The sequence below is a fragment of the Idiotropiscis lumnitzeri genome, chromosome 5 (assembly GCF_059441095.1).
Source record: "Idiotropiscis lumnitzeri isolate Australia: NSW breed Sydney's pygmy pipehorse chromosome 5, RoL_Ilum_1.0, whole genome shotgun sequence".
NCBI classification, from domain to species: domain Eukaryota; kingdom Metazoa; phylum Chordata; class Actinopteri; order Syngnathiformes; family Syngnathidae; genus Idiotropiscis; species Idiotropiscis lumnitzeri.
In genome coordinates this window covers 6,141,548-6,156,225 of record NC_142395.1, presented here as the reverse complement: position 1 = coordinate 6,156,225, position 14,678 = coordinate 6,141,548, and the positions used below count along the sequence as shown (strand labels likewise).

Genomic DNA, 14,678 nt, shown 5'->3' with positions numbered 1-14,678 from the left:
GAAATCGAAAACTGGTTAGTAAAACATTTATACACACTATGGATACACTATAAGGAACATCCATCGATCCATTAGCTGTACCGCTTATCCTCACAAGGGTCTTCGGGTAGAAGACGGCGTACACCCAGAAAACCAATCGCAGGGCACACAGAGACGAACAACCATCCGCGCTCACACTCATACCTAGGGGCAAAGAGTGTCCAATCAACCTGGTATGCATCTTTTTGGAATGTGGGAGGACACAGGAGTACCCGGAGGAAAATTATTATTATTATTATTATTATTATCATCATCATTATCATCATGTCATGTTATGTCATTATCCACACCGCTTATCCTGTACTGGGTCACGGGAGGGTACCGGAGCCTATCCCAGCTGACCACGGGCGAAAGGTGCACTACACCCTGAACAGGTCGCCAGCCAGTCACAGGGCAGACATAGACACCATCACTGAGTGGGAACTTAACCCACGCTGCCCGCACACAACTCAGACGAGTGTAACACTACACCATCAGTGACTTCCATCATCATCATTATTACTATTATTATTATTATTGTTATTATTATTATTATTATTATCATTATTATTACTACGTTTTTTTATCAATAGATCCCTTGGTGTGGCATGTGGGGTGGGAGCTGCCACGCCACATGCCACCCTGTAAAAATGGGCGATGCTTCTCAAACCACAATTTTGAGTAATTGGGAGACTTATATGCTGCGTGTTATGTACAGGCATACACGGGGACAGCCTCGTGAAAAGGGTTGGGGAGAGTGGACCCCGGAAGTAGGCGTGTGTGGTGACGTGGCGTTGTGGTGGCCCGCGAGAGAAATAAACGAGTTGATCATCACGTCGTAGTCCGGGAGTTATTCCTACATAACATTGGCGACGAGGATTATGGATTCCCTTCTAGCACCTCTTTCCCCGTTCCTCGCCCTCCCGGGAGACCCGCCAATTCCATGGGTACGTTGGCTGGAGTCTTTTGAGACGTTCATAACGGCCGCCGGGCTTTCAGACGCTAGTGACGCTCGGAGGAAAGCCCTTCTGATTCACACGCTCGGTAGCGAAGGACAGCGGATTTTTCAAACTCTCTGTGCCGCGCCTACATACGACATCTGTGTCAAGCTGCTAAAGGACCATTTTTCGGCCCCTCAGAATGTCATGCTACGGCGAATTGTTTTCCGCCAACGGAAGCAGCAGGCAGGCGAATCCGTTCATCACTACGTGGCTGATCTAAAAGGGCTAGCCAGCCTGTGTACATTTGGTGTGCTGGAGGACGAGCTGATACGCGATCAGCTAGCGGAACACACTAATAACCCGAAGCTCAGGGAGAAGCTGCTGACGATGCCAGATGACCTTACTCTGTCCAAAGCAGTGGATTTAGTGTTTCACCTGGAGTCAGCAGCAGCGCTGACAGCTCAGCTGACGCCCGCCTCTAATTCCCTTTTCCCCAGACCAATGCAATTAGCTCAAACAGTGGCACCACATACGGACGCTCCAGACTCTGACTATGCTGATGACAACCTGGAAGTGAACTTTACAGCACGCCACGGTGCTACAGCACGCAAAGCCTGTAGTAACTGTGGCTCACCATCACATCAGAGGGGGGCCCCGAATTGCCCCGCTAAGGGACAGAAGTGTCAACGCTGTGGGAAGCAGAATCATTTCGCCCGCGTATGTCGCTCTTCCCCTGCGTCAGGTGGCCAATCTACACAACGTGTGCTGGGGAGGCCAGCGCCAACGATCATCCATACAGTAGCCACCGAAACCCGATCAGCTAAATGGTGTACAGTGGAGCTGGATGGGTCCTGCCTCCCACTGCTGGTGGATACGGGGGCTTCCAAGTCACTGCTGAACGCTACAACAGTCCGTCGTCTCTTCCCACACCGGACGCTCACTGGTAGCGCCGAGGATCTGTATGGCTATGGACACTCAAAAATTAAGATGGCAGGCACGATCACGGTGGCTGTTCGTTACGGGATAAAGACTATTCCCTCATTCACCTTTCAAGTATCTCGACAGGGGGCCAATCTCATGGGTTGGGATTTGTTTAGCGAGCTGGGTTTCGCCATCTTGGACAGTGTGGGAGGCACCATCCTTTCTGTCATCTCACCATGGCGCCAGAACTGGCCAGATCTGTTCAGCAGCGTGGGTTGCCTCACTGCCTTCAACCATCAGCCTCTCCTCAGACCTGGGGTGCGCCCGGTCATTCAGCCCCTGCGCCGACTGCCCCTCGCCCTGCGTGACCAAGTAACTGCCGAGCTGCGGAAACTCTCCGATGCAGGCATTATCGAGCGCATTGATGCCTCTCCCTGGATCTCAAACCTGGTGGTGGCGAAGAGGAAGTCTGGGGGCCTGCGTCAGTGTGTTGACCTCAGAGCGGTGAATAAGGCAGTAGTCCCGGACCGCTACCCGCTACCCACGGTGGAGGAATTAGCAGCACAGTTCTACAACTCGTCTGTCTTCACGAAGCTGGATCTCCGCCAAGGCTACCTGCAGGTCCCGTTACACCCAGACAGCCGCAACCTGACAGCTTTTGTGACACACGATGGGGTGTTCCGCGACACCAGGATGCCCTTCAGCCTCAGCTCAGCCCCGAGCTGCTTTCAATAAATTATGTCAACGATTTTCGCAGGCATCCCGGGCGTGGTGGTCTTCTTGGATGACATTGTGGTCCATGGGGCGACACCAGCCCTCCACGACGGGCGACTGGCGAGGGTTTTGGATGTCCTCAGCAGTCACGGCCTCACTCTGAACAAAGATAAGTGCACGTTTGCAGCCCCTGACATCGAGTTTGTTGGGTTCCGGTTGTCCGCCGCGGGCCTCAGCCCGCTACAGTCCAATGTGGAGGCCGTCCTGCGCCTGTCAGAGCCGTCGTGTCCAGCCCAACTGTCGTCTTTTCTGGGGATGACAGCGTACTACTTGCGTTTCCTCCCCCGGTACTCTGAGACTACATCGCCGCTGCGCGAGCTCCTGAAACAGGACGCGGTCTGGTAGTGGACCCCGGCCTGCTCCGCTGCTGTCCGCCAACTCAAGACCCAGCTCACCTCACCACCGGTGCTGGCATTCTTTGACCCGGAGAGTCCGACGTTCGTCACATGCGATGCGTCGAACACAGCAGTCAGGGCGGTGCTCTCCCAGATCCAAGGGGGCACGGAGCGCCCGGTGGCGTTCGCTTCTAGGTCACTCAATACGGCCGAGCAGAAGTACTCAGTGGGCGAGCGCGAAGCTGGTCAGAGAGGCTCCAGCCATACGACTTCACCACTCTGTTCACTCCTGGCAAGGAAAACGTCGTGGCGGACCTGCTCTCTCGCGCCAACCCTATCCCAGCACTCGATACCCCAGACCTCGACCCAAGGTCTGACTCAAGCCGAGACGCGATGGAGTCCGAACTCATTCTCATGCTCCACGGCCCACTCCAGGCCTCTGTCTCCTTGGAGTACCTACAGATAGCGTCAGAGAAGGACCCTGCACTCTCCCAGCTCCGTACTTACATCCGTGAAGGGTGGCCTACGAAGGTCCCGGAGCAGTTGGCACCCTTTCACAGGGTCCGGGATGAGTTGACCTGTTGGAACGGCGTCTGCGTGGCTCGGGGGTTGCGCACAGTTATTCCCAGTGACCTCAGGCTACGTGTTCTGGCCATGGCGCACGAAGGCCATCTGGGGATTGTCAAGGTGAAGTGCCGCTGCAGGGATCTGGTGTGGTGGCCTGGCATAGACCGTGATATAGAAACAATGGTGAAGGACTGCACAGCCTGCCTGGTTAGCGGGAAGACGGGCCCACCGCCCACGCCACCCCTGCAGCCCTTGCAGTGGCCTGCCGCACCATGGGAACACATTCAGCTTGACATCTGCGGCGAGCTTCACGGTGTCCCACACCATCAACGATTCCTCCTCGTGGCATATGACCTCCATTCGAAGTGGCCTGAGGTGTTTGCCACAGGGTCTGTCACAACTCGGGTGGTCGTAGACTTTCTCTCATCTGTGTTCTCTCAGTGGGGCCACCCGAACGCTATCACCACGGATAATGGCCCACAGTTCTTTTCGGCGGAGTTTGCCGCCTTCCTGGAGGAGAAAGGGATCAGACACATCCGCACATCTTTTTACCACCCGGAAGCAAACGGCGGGGTCGAGCGTCTGAACCAGTCCTTAAAAAACGGTGTCAGGGCCCACCTAGCAGATGGACTGCAGTTTTCAGCTGCGCTGCTCCGCACCCTCCTCCACTACCGCGCAACGCCACACTCAACTACCGGCAGTTCCCCAGCGCTCCTGATGATAGGCCGGGAACTACAGCTTCCTCTGAACCGGCTCCGGGCCCCAACGGTCGCCACACCAGGGGCGACGCCCGGCCGCAGCACCAGAGTCACGGAGATGCAGCGTCAGATGAAACGGCGATTCAATAGGAGACGGAGGGTGAGGACACCTGCACTCACAACGGGGGACTGGGTCCGGATTCGCCGGCCTAACCGAGACCACAAGCTGCTCACATTCTGGTCTGCACCGATGCAGATCGCCATCCAACTCGGGCCAGCCACTTTCAAGCTCACTGATGGGTCACGGTGTCATGCTAGTCGTCTTCTGAAGGTGGCACCGCCCTCGAACGCCGTCGCAGGTTTGGAGGACACAGCATCCATGTTTGAGGACTGTACCTTCCCTGACGAACAGCTGCAGGATGCAGCCGGCCACCCACCTGAACAGCTGGAGGCTTGCCCTGGCCCAGAGGCCCGCCCAACTCGTGTGCGGATGAAGCCGAGGCATTTGAGTGACTATGTTTTGGCTTAATGCCCGTTTCGAGTATCGCCAGCAATGACGTCAACCAGTTCGTGTAAGTTTGATCTTTTGTTACATACGCTCCTCAGTGGTTCTTTCTAAAAGGGGGGTAACTGCTATGTACGGGCTTACACGGGGACAGCCTCGTGAAAAGGGTTGGGGAGAGTGGACCCCGGAAGTAGGCGTGTGTGGTGACGTGGCGTTGTGGTGGCCCGCGAGAGAAATAAACGAGTTGATCATCACGTCGTAGTCCGGGAGTTATTCCTACATAACACTGCGCCCGGTTAGTCGATCAGCTTCCACATTTGTTTGCGCGAGCAATCAAGTTAGCACTCTTTTGCGTGCTCAAAACTTGACTCAATTAGGTCCACTGTGTTCTGAGTAATTGAATCAGAGGACATCGACTGAAATGTATAATTATATCATGGGGAAAGAGATGGCTTTAGCCAAACAAAAGCATGTTTTTTTCTTTTTTACTTTACTTACTTTTAAGAGCAGATTTATCAAATGGTTCTATTAACAAGTTGAATGAAAACTTCATTGAAACTCAGTGAGTGAGTCTCCTTCGCCTTAAATTCTGAGTTTTCACTGCAATTTGCAACAGAGAAATTCTCACTTGAAGTTAAATAGTTATGGTTCACTCAATAACTGTCAAAAAATAACATTCACTTTCATGTTTGTGGTGTTGCGACGTCTTATGAATCACCCAAAGATGTGATTTTAAATATAATGAAGGACTCCACACTCAAGTCAACGTCTCCTGAAAAATTCCATCCAATTTTCAAGTTTTAAATCCGTTATCAACTCTCACACAAACACAGAAAAAAACTTGTGATATCTTAATCCCAAATCCTACACACTATGCACGAAACTGAACATCATGTTGTATAACACCTCACCCTTGGCCCCCAATTCAAATCAATATAAGAATCCTTTAATCCTTTAATTTCGCAGTTTTATCACATCCATCCACAAAAGATGGAATACACACGCACTTCCACTGACACCCGAGGAAATCAACCAATCAAATTCCCACATAAGGGAACACTCTTGGCCATCGAGGCATCTAAGGCATTGGTCTTTTCTCTCAGCCTAATCGGACTGGGATTGTCCGGGTGTAAACATAAACTTTCATCCTCTTGGTTCTCCTAATCCCATAGTGGAGATTATACTGAGAGGTTGTTCAAAAAAATAGTGGCATGGAGGATTTGTAACGTATCCCAGCAGAGATTCAGAAATACACACTGAAGGCTGGAAAAGAATACAGTAGGTGAAGGACTGCAAGCTTAAAGGCAGTAAAGAAGAATAGAACCTAAGTTGTCTTCTTACTCACCTATATCGCTCTCTTTATGGTTCTTGATAAGTTCAGCAAGATCAAAGTTCCCAGCAATAATCGCAACCTGAAGAGAGAAGTTGAGACGCTTTAATCAAACTTGCGGTGGCAAAACTAAAATGGTAAATGGGAGGTATTCCTTAATGTTACACGAAGCCTTGCTGTCTTCAATTCAATTATTTGCACTTTGCACTGTATACCTTGAAAACATATTTTGGTTGGGCCTTTTTCCTGCCACTGGACATTTGACTTTCATTGTATGGAAAGCGCTTTGTTACAGCACCAGCTGTTGTGAAATGCACTATATAAATAGAATTGTATTGTATTGTACAATGTTTTCGCAAAAAATACTTTGCAATCACTTTACAGCTAAACAATATTGCATAGGCAGTTTAAGTTTCCACCAACAGCTGAGCTGGGTATTATGCATGTGTCAACAGATTTAACAAGAAATGGAGGCGCTATGTGTATTTGATGTAATCTCTTTCACGTTGCCGATCAACTGAAGTTGAATGCAATAAAATTAAAGTATTCTTCCCCCTCCTTTAGTGAAATAGTCAAGGATTCCTTTGACTTCTAATCTTCATGGTTCTAACCATCTGTGGCCAGGAATCTAATAATCTGTGACACACACGCACGCATGCACTCTAAGATACGCACATGATACAACTGTGCGCAGCCTACATGAACATGCAAGTCACATGTTCATCTGTGTGGGGGGGCTTCTCCTTTTAAGCTTTCTGTTGCCTCATTACAGCAAATGACTGTGATTTCCTGTGCTACTATAGACAGTGAAGTATAAATAAAAAAAAATAGAAAAATACTTTTTGTGTTCTGGGTATTTTGGAAAATATCATACAGAATTTTTCAATCAATCAATTTAGTTGCTTAATAATCAACACATATGTACAGTTTAGGTATTTTCTGCACCTTAATGAGATAAATATTAAAAACAACAGCTCTTGTAAAACACATGGTTGACTTGTTTAAAGAAATGATATCGGATGGCATATATGCTGTTTGTGTCCACTAGAGGACAGTAAAGGGATTTTTATTTCTTGTTCAGGCCGGGGAGGTTTTTACTCTCATTGACCCAGATCTTCTGTTGACATGCACCTGGAGCTTAAAGTTGGTTCAGCAGGCACACTTATGCGAGGTATTGTGTGTGGGGCAGTACCTTCCATTTTTACGGATGTGGCACATACAAAGTGTTCATGCACGCATGCACGTGCGTAGACACACGCACACGCACGCACACACACACACCTCAAGGGAGACCTGGCAGCATTATGTAAGCATGCCTGCTCTGAATTCTGCAGAATATACCAGAGCGATGGAGAGCAAGGGAATTATAAAGCTGCCCCCTTCCTCCACAGTTGACCTTTTCTTCTAAACATTGAATTTCTCAGAACAACCACTTGGGGGTCTTTTTTCATTATGCTGTACACAAGTAGGGAACCACATTTTTCAACATACTTCTTTAATATTATGTAATACAATGTGTAGCTCACACCCCTTTGTAAATACAAAGGCTTACTTTAAACTGAAAAGTCGGTCCATTGTGCAAGTACCGCTAGACAATTATGTGGAAAATGAAATGCCTCCTGTGGAGTTGACAAGGAAGGGTCATGTCTTTTCTATGTGAATGTTGGCTGCATTGCAAACAAACAATGTGTCTTCAATTTTCACATTCTGTGGGTATGCGTGACAAATCTTTGAGAGGCAATTCTCGAGAGAACGTATGACTGCTGTGCACACTCACTCGGTGGACAGGTTGGAGTACAATACAAATCGCGACAAAGTGACACATTGATAGATGAATTTTCAACTTAACTTTGACCTCATAGCTGATCTAATGATGATTCCAAGTGTGCGGCATGAGGAGCAATTGTCAGAGTGGTGACACTTTCAGCGCAGACAGCAGCTCACTGGACTGGTCAGTGCCTAGTACGAAGCCTCACCTGATTTCATAATTGTAGTCAGTTTTAATATGTTAAGACCACAGCTGACTCTCCAGAAAAAGTAAAATTCCACTGATTATCTGTAGTAAGACTGTACTAAGACGAGCTGATTCCGATTGAACTCATCTACAGGTACGTGGCAACTGCTTGTGCAGTCGCAATTAAGACAGTGAGGGGTGTGTGCAGCTCCCAATAGGTCAGCACTGTCAGAATCTACAAATCGAAAGCTAGCATTGTAGGAATTAAACTGATTAGTGTGGGCCTTTCCCTAAAACTTGTAACCAAGTTCTATTTTGTTTTAGGCATTTCTTTAGTTTTCAAAGTTTGCAACTGTTGCATCTTAGTGATTATTTGTATAAATACACATTTATTTCATATTTTTTCAGAAAACGGGGATCCTATAGATCAAAAACCTGACGAGGAAAAACAATGTTGGATTCTGCACCCAAACATTTGTCAAAAAAGCTATCACACTTAATGCAACATGTGTTCCCCAGTGTTTTTCAAATAATCTGATAAAAGTTTAGATTGCATTACAGTGTATTACAAAATCATTTTCCCCTATTAATTACTTTTAACCAGTTAAGCAGTATCACACGAGATGGATTGATGTTGAACGCACCAAACCTTTTTTGAAAGTGATTCAGTTACTGGTTCGGTCATTGTTTTCCAATAGTTGTTTTCAAATGTTTTATTTGGATTAAGAACAAAAGATAATCAGTCTGCTTTCAGGAACGACAACTGAATTTAAATCAGAGAATAATTACTGATGAGAGGCTTAAATCAGAGGATTTGATCAATTGCTCATGTCCATGCTGTACCCTGAAACAAAATAATAAAAGCTATACTCTTGAAATGAAAATAAGGCTGACCTACTTTAAAAAACTAAAAATTAAACTGGAACATCAACTCTCTTCTTCAGAGTGTTGGAGCGTCAGAGTGTGAAGCAGTTGGGATGAGTGACAGCACCTCCGAATCGCACAACATGGTCCTCAATTGGAAAAGGGAGGAGTGGCGTGTAAAAGTTGGGATCAGATCCGTCCCCAAGTGGAGATGTTCAAATATATTGGAGTGGGAAGCAGATCAACATGTGACTTGGTGCAGCATCTGCATTGATGCTGTCTCAGCATCGTTCTATCATGGTGAAAAAAGGAGGTGAGCTGAAAGGACATGCCCAAAGTCAATCTACAATCCCACCCTCACCTATGTCTGTAAATTGCAGTGTTCCCGATTAGAAAAGGCTAAGAAGCTCGGTCATCTGTTTCGAAACAGTTATGAGTCCACTGAAATGTATGTCACAAACGTGCGTAAGACACCTGAAAATGTTATGGTTTAATGTGAAAAATGGCACATTCATCGCCTTTAGATTTTAACTAGGGTAATTTTAAGTAATGACGCATGAAAAAAATTCGAGAAAAAAAAATCACCTCCAAAAGCAACAGGAAACACAGTCACAATGTATTCTTCATTATCATTGCACCACCCACCATCACCACCACTACTGCCAACACCATCATCGCCGCCCTCACATGGATTCTTTTCTTGTTCCCTTCTGGTTGCCATGGAGACATATGATTGTGTATAACAGAAGTAAATGTAGTGTTGGGGGAGGGAAGGAGGAGCAGGATTATAATGGGGCACTTGCAGCTGAGCTGACACCGGAAATGAGTCTGCACAACCTGGGAGGGTGGGAGCATTCCGGCTCACAAGAACCAATCAAGAGTCCAAACTGGGAGCAAGCACCTAATGGTATAATTAGTCAATTATGCCAATTAACATGCAAGAGGGCTCCCATGTATTCCAACTATGATATGGTAAATAGCGATTGCTAAGTTCCAGCAGCCCTTACACATTTTAAATATGAAGTAAAATGTTGTTTCGATACTTAAAGATGGCGGCTCAATGTTGAGATAAAATGATTTTGGTTCAAATTTCCTGTCATTTATGACACCATTTCCAGTTTGAAGTTTTTTTCAGTTTTTATTTTTGGCTCTATACACAGATTTGAAACAAAACATTTGTGACTTCAGTATTCAGTGTTAAAAATGGAAAACCAAAGACTGAAAAGATGTTGTTTTGATAAATGAAAGAGTTTCTTGACTGGACTGTACACTGATACATACATATATCGACATAACAACTCGTTGGTCAAGGGCAGTGATGTCAAGATCCAGTCCTGGAGGGCCGCTTTGCTGCATGCTTTCAATCTCTCCCAGGTGCAACCAATCAGCTCATCAGCAAGCTTTGAAGAAGCCTGATAAGTATCCTTCTCATTTGAATCAGGTGTGTTGCAGCCGGGACAGATGGAAAACATGCAGGACACCGGCCCTCGAGGACGGAGTTTGACACCCCTGGTCTAGAGCATAGGTGTCAAACATCCAGTCCTGGAGGGCCGCTTTCCTGCATGCTTTCAATCGCTCTTGGCTGCAACGCACCTGATTCAAATGATCAGCGCATCAGCAAACTCTGAAGAAGCTTGCAAATTCATACGTGTTTCCAATATGATAGGAACAGAACAGCCCTCAGCTTAGTGTGTTCTGTTCATGAGCAGGTTCATCTTGTCCATTTTGTAGGTTATGGAAGAGAGAGAGAAAGAAGTGAGAAAAGTTGCTCACGAGAATACAGAAATAGTTGTAATAGTGGAGTTGTCCAAGAAGCCGGGTGTTTTATCAACCTAAATGCCATTTGTGAATGTAAAATGGACATATGACGGCTAAATTCTGTTGTAACACAGATTTGTTTTTCAATAAACTGGCTATGCTATACACACATAGCCCCCCCCCCCCCCACACACACACACACGCGCACACCCCCCCGCACCCACACACGCACCCCTACGCACACACACGCACACACACCCCCCCCCCCCCCCCCCCACACACGCACAAATTCAGACACTGCTGACTGCACTCACACATGATATTATCAAACGGGATGGCTATACACCCACACAGTTGTCTAATTAGGAGCTCAAACATCAGCACAATGTAAGCGTGCCTCATTCAGCTGTGCCCGGACCCCCAGGTTAATAATGTGGCTCCTAATGATGCAATAGTCAATGGTCAGCATGTCTACTCTCTTTAGGGATGGTTAGACCTGATGATTATACAAATAAAGAGCTAGCATTGAAGAGAAATGAGTCTTTATCTGCATTCTGGCCACGGAAATATATAATAGTGTAATGTACCGGTAGTAATGCAATGATTTCATCTCAACAACTATTTCAAATGAGTGTCATTGTACACAAGCTTGAAATAAGAAAAAAAATGTTGCCATAGCATTAGGAAAACAAAACACAAAATATTATGGAATGCTCCTCTGAAAATGTCATTACACAAAACGTAGGTATAAGAATAGGGACAGACTCGACTTTGAGTTTGCGTTGGATGCAGGCGGAAATGTACTTTGACCGTTTGGAAAGTCAAGAAAGATGTTGGAATGTACCGTTCAGTTATTGTGCCACAAAAATTAGAATGGACTTGGGAAATAGTGTCAGAACATCGGACAGGATGGAAACTACAAGATGCAAGATGCGAGGGTTATGAGCTAACGTGACATTGCAATATGACAACAAGAAGTTTGTGAATTCAAACAAAGGGAGCCTGCTCTGCCTCTCAGAACACTTTCACTCTCAGAGTAGCGATAGCGAGTCAAATTGAGCCTCCGGATAACCCATTGACAATAGTGTAAACATTTTCTTAATTTCTCATCCTTTTTTTTTTTGTGAAATCGTTTCTATTCAGGATTGAATACAGTATGAACTTTGCTGCTCACTAAAATGATCTGACAAATTTAAAACAAGATGAACTCACTCAAGTGCTGTTAGCGTAAAGCGCATATGAGGAGGCTGGTATTGGTAAAGGATATTTTTCAAATCCAAACTAAAATAATTCCCATTTTTGCCCTTGGACTTTAATGCGATTTCTCAGCCTTTTATGCTGCATCTTCATGCTCTCCTGGAGGGATTCGAAGAAACCAAGTGTTGGCTTTGTGACCAATTTTCCTTGTATGAAAGAAACATTGATTGGTTTCCAGTTAGCCATCAAGCAAACTTTACAAAGATATGCGTGCTGACCCAAATCAGAAATATTTTAATACTGATTACGCATATACTTTTGAATTAATCAGAGCAAACTTTAGCAGCATTAGTAGTTCTATCGAACATTCTTATGCTCAGGCACAAATTTGTTGGAATCAGCTTTTTGCTACCATGTGTGTAGGTGGAGAGTGCAACCATGATAAAGATAGTAAGTGCAAGAGAGCGATATTTTCCTCTTGAAAACAAGTGAGTCCACAGCATGTCTAGTGGCTCCTTGTCTTTGTGTTGAGGTCACTGCCAGTAGGAGAGCTTCTGTTTGTGCCTCTCTCTGCGCCTTCACAGATTTTACCCAGAGTTTCCACTGTGAACTAGTGGCTGTCATATAAACCCGATTTCTTTCTGTGATCATTTGAGTTCAGTTTTGATCTGCACTCTACTGGACCCCCATTTAGTTGACGTGTATTTATTTTTTTTTTTTGTAACGGCGTCGTGTGATAATGGCTGCCCGTCTTAGCGGCTTTATATCATATAATTGTTTCTGAATTCTCTATTTTCACTCCCAGATGCTTAAAACATCTATTTATCCATGTATCCATCCATCTTGAAGAGACCTGAGAGTGGGAGCTCACTGACTAAGACCAAAATCCAATATTGGCTGCAGTGATGTAGCAACACAACTTCCTTCGTAGACTATTGGCTATCGGGCGTTTGCCAGGTGGGTTGACAGCCATATATATATATATATATATATATATATATATATATATATATATAAAATATATATATATATAAAAAAAAAAAAAAAAAAAATATATATATATATATATATATATATATATATAAAATATATATATATATAAAAAAAATATATATATATATATATTTTATATATATATATATAAAATATATATATATATAAAAAAAAAAAAATATATATATATATATATATATATATATATATATATATATAAAATATGTGGCCCAGTTTAGTAAGGGGGGGCGCTTTCAGGTAAAACTTTATGTCACTAAGCAGAACACAAACTTAACTTACGGCGCAACAAAATGATACACAACAAATAAAACATAAACAACTGCTATTACGCTGCAAACACACTACTAACTTAAAACAAAAATGGCCACTTTGCATGCGTGGATGTGAGGCATACAATATATAAGACAATGCCCAATATAATGGATGCATCGCATTTCATACATGAACAATTGTGTGTTGCTGCTGAGGTGTCAATGAGTGAGCGTAACAGAGCAGACATAATAATAATAATAATATTAATATTAATAATAACTCCATCTACTGCCCAAAGACTGCTGGGATCAGCTCCAGCACCCCCCGCGACCCTACTGAGGAGAACCGGTACAGATAATGGATGGATAATAATAATAATAATAATAATGAGGACTGCTAATTAAATTCTTGACCTGATCCTCACATGAGAACCAGAAGTTGTTGTTTTCCGCAATTTCTTTTTTATTTACCTGACCCACCGACCTCATGGTTGAACTTTAAGACATCTGGCACATCTGATCAAGGTTTATCTTTAATATGTGTAGATAAGTCATTTTAATATAGCTGAATAAACTTGTCTTTCACTTTTTATTTTTACAGCATACCAGTGCGACACAATAGTAGCGAGCTGCCTTAGCACACTTTTCTAGGGCGACGGACTAGAAAAGCAGCCCCGCCCAAACCGTGATGGTGCCACCACGTTTGTTGGTCTCATCTGACAAGAGCACCTTCTTCCAGATGTTACTTGTGTCTCCAAGGTGGCTTATGGCAAACTTCAAATGGGACTTTTGATGGATTTCTTTGACAAATTGCTTTATTCTTGCCACTCCACTTCCATAAAGGCCAGGTTTGTAAAGTGTCCGATGGACAGATTCCCCTACCTTGACTTTGGATCTCTACAGGTCATCCAGAGTGATCATGGGCATCTTGGCTGAATCTCTGATCAGCGCTCTCCTTGTTTGGTTTCAAAGTTTTGAGGGACGGCCAGGTCAAGGTCAGGTTTGCAGTGGTGTGATACTCATCATATTTCAATATGATTGATCAAAAAGTGGTCTGCAAGATGTTTAAAGCTTGTGAAATAATTTGATATCTTAATCCTCCTTTAAACTTCTCCACAAAACTATCCCGGACCTGCCTGATGTGTTTTCTCCCTGTTCTTCTTTTAATAGACCTCTAAAACCATCACAGCGCAGGCAGGTGCATTTATACTGACACTAGATTAAACACAGGTGTGACTATATTTATCATCATCCGTCATTTAGGTCAATATTGGATCATGCTGAAATCATCAGGAAGGTTTTGGAGTGAGTTGGCTTCACTGAAAGGAAAGGGGGCGAATAACATCACACGCACCACTTTTAATTTTTTTTATTTCTAAACTAGGTTTAAAATATTATATTAATTTACTTCCACTTTACGGTTATGTCACATTTGGTTTTGATTCTTCAGAAAGTGTGAAGCAAGTTCATAAAATGGCAGATCAAATCTTTTTGTGTCGCAAGTAAAGTAATTACACATAATACAAATAATAAAGCATGAAAACAATAATT

General features: G+C 44.6%; 1 protein-coding gene across 1 annotated transcript in view; it reads right to left on the bottom strand.

Moving 5' to 3' along the window:
* The window catches only part of LOC148336711 (SH3 and multiple ankyrin repeat domains protein 2-like), a 225,084-nt gene that overhangs the window by 115,598 nt on the left and 94,808 nt on the right, over positions 1 to 14,678 (bottom strand). Inside the window, exon 10 of the mRNA XM_088295368.1 lies at positions 6,105 to 6,171. Within this exon, the coding sequence (XP_088151494.1) occupies positions 6,105 to 6,171 (67 nt within the window). The remainder of the gene's footprint in view (positions 1 to 6,104; positions 6,172 to 14,678) is intronic.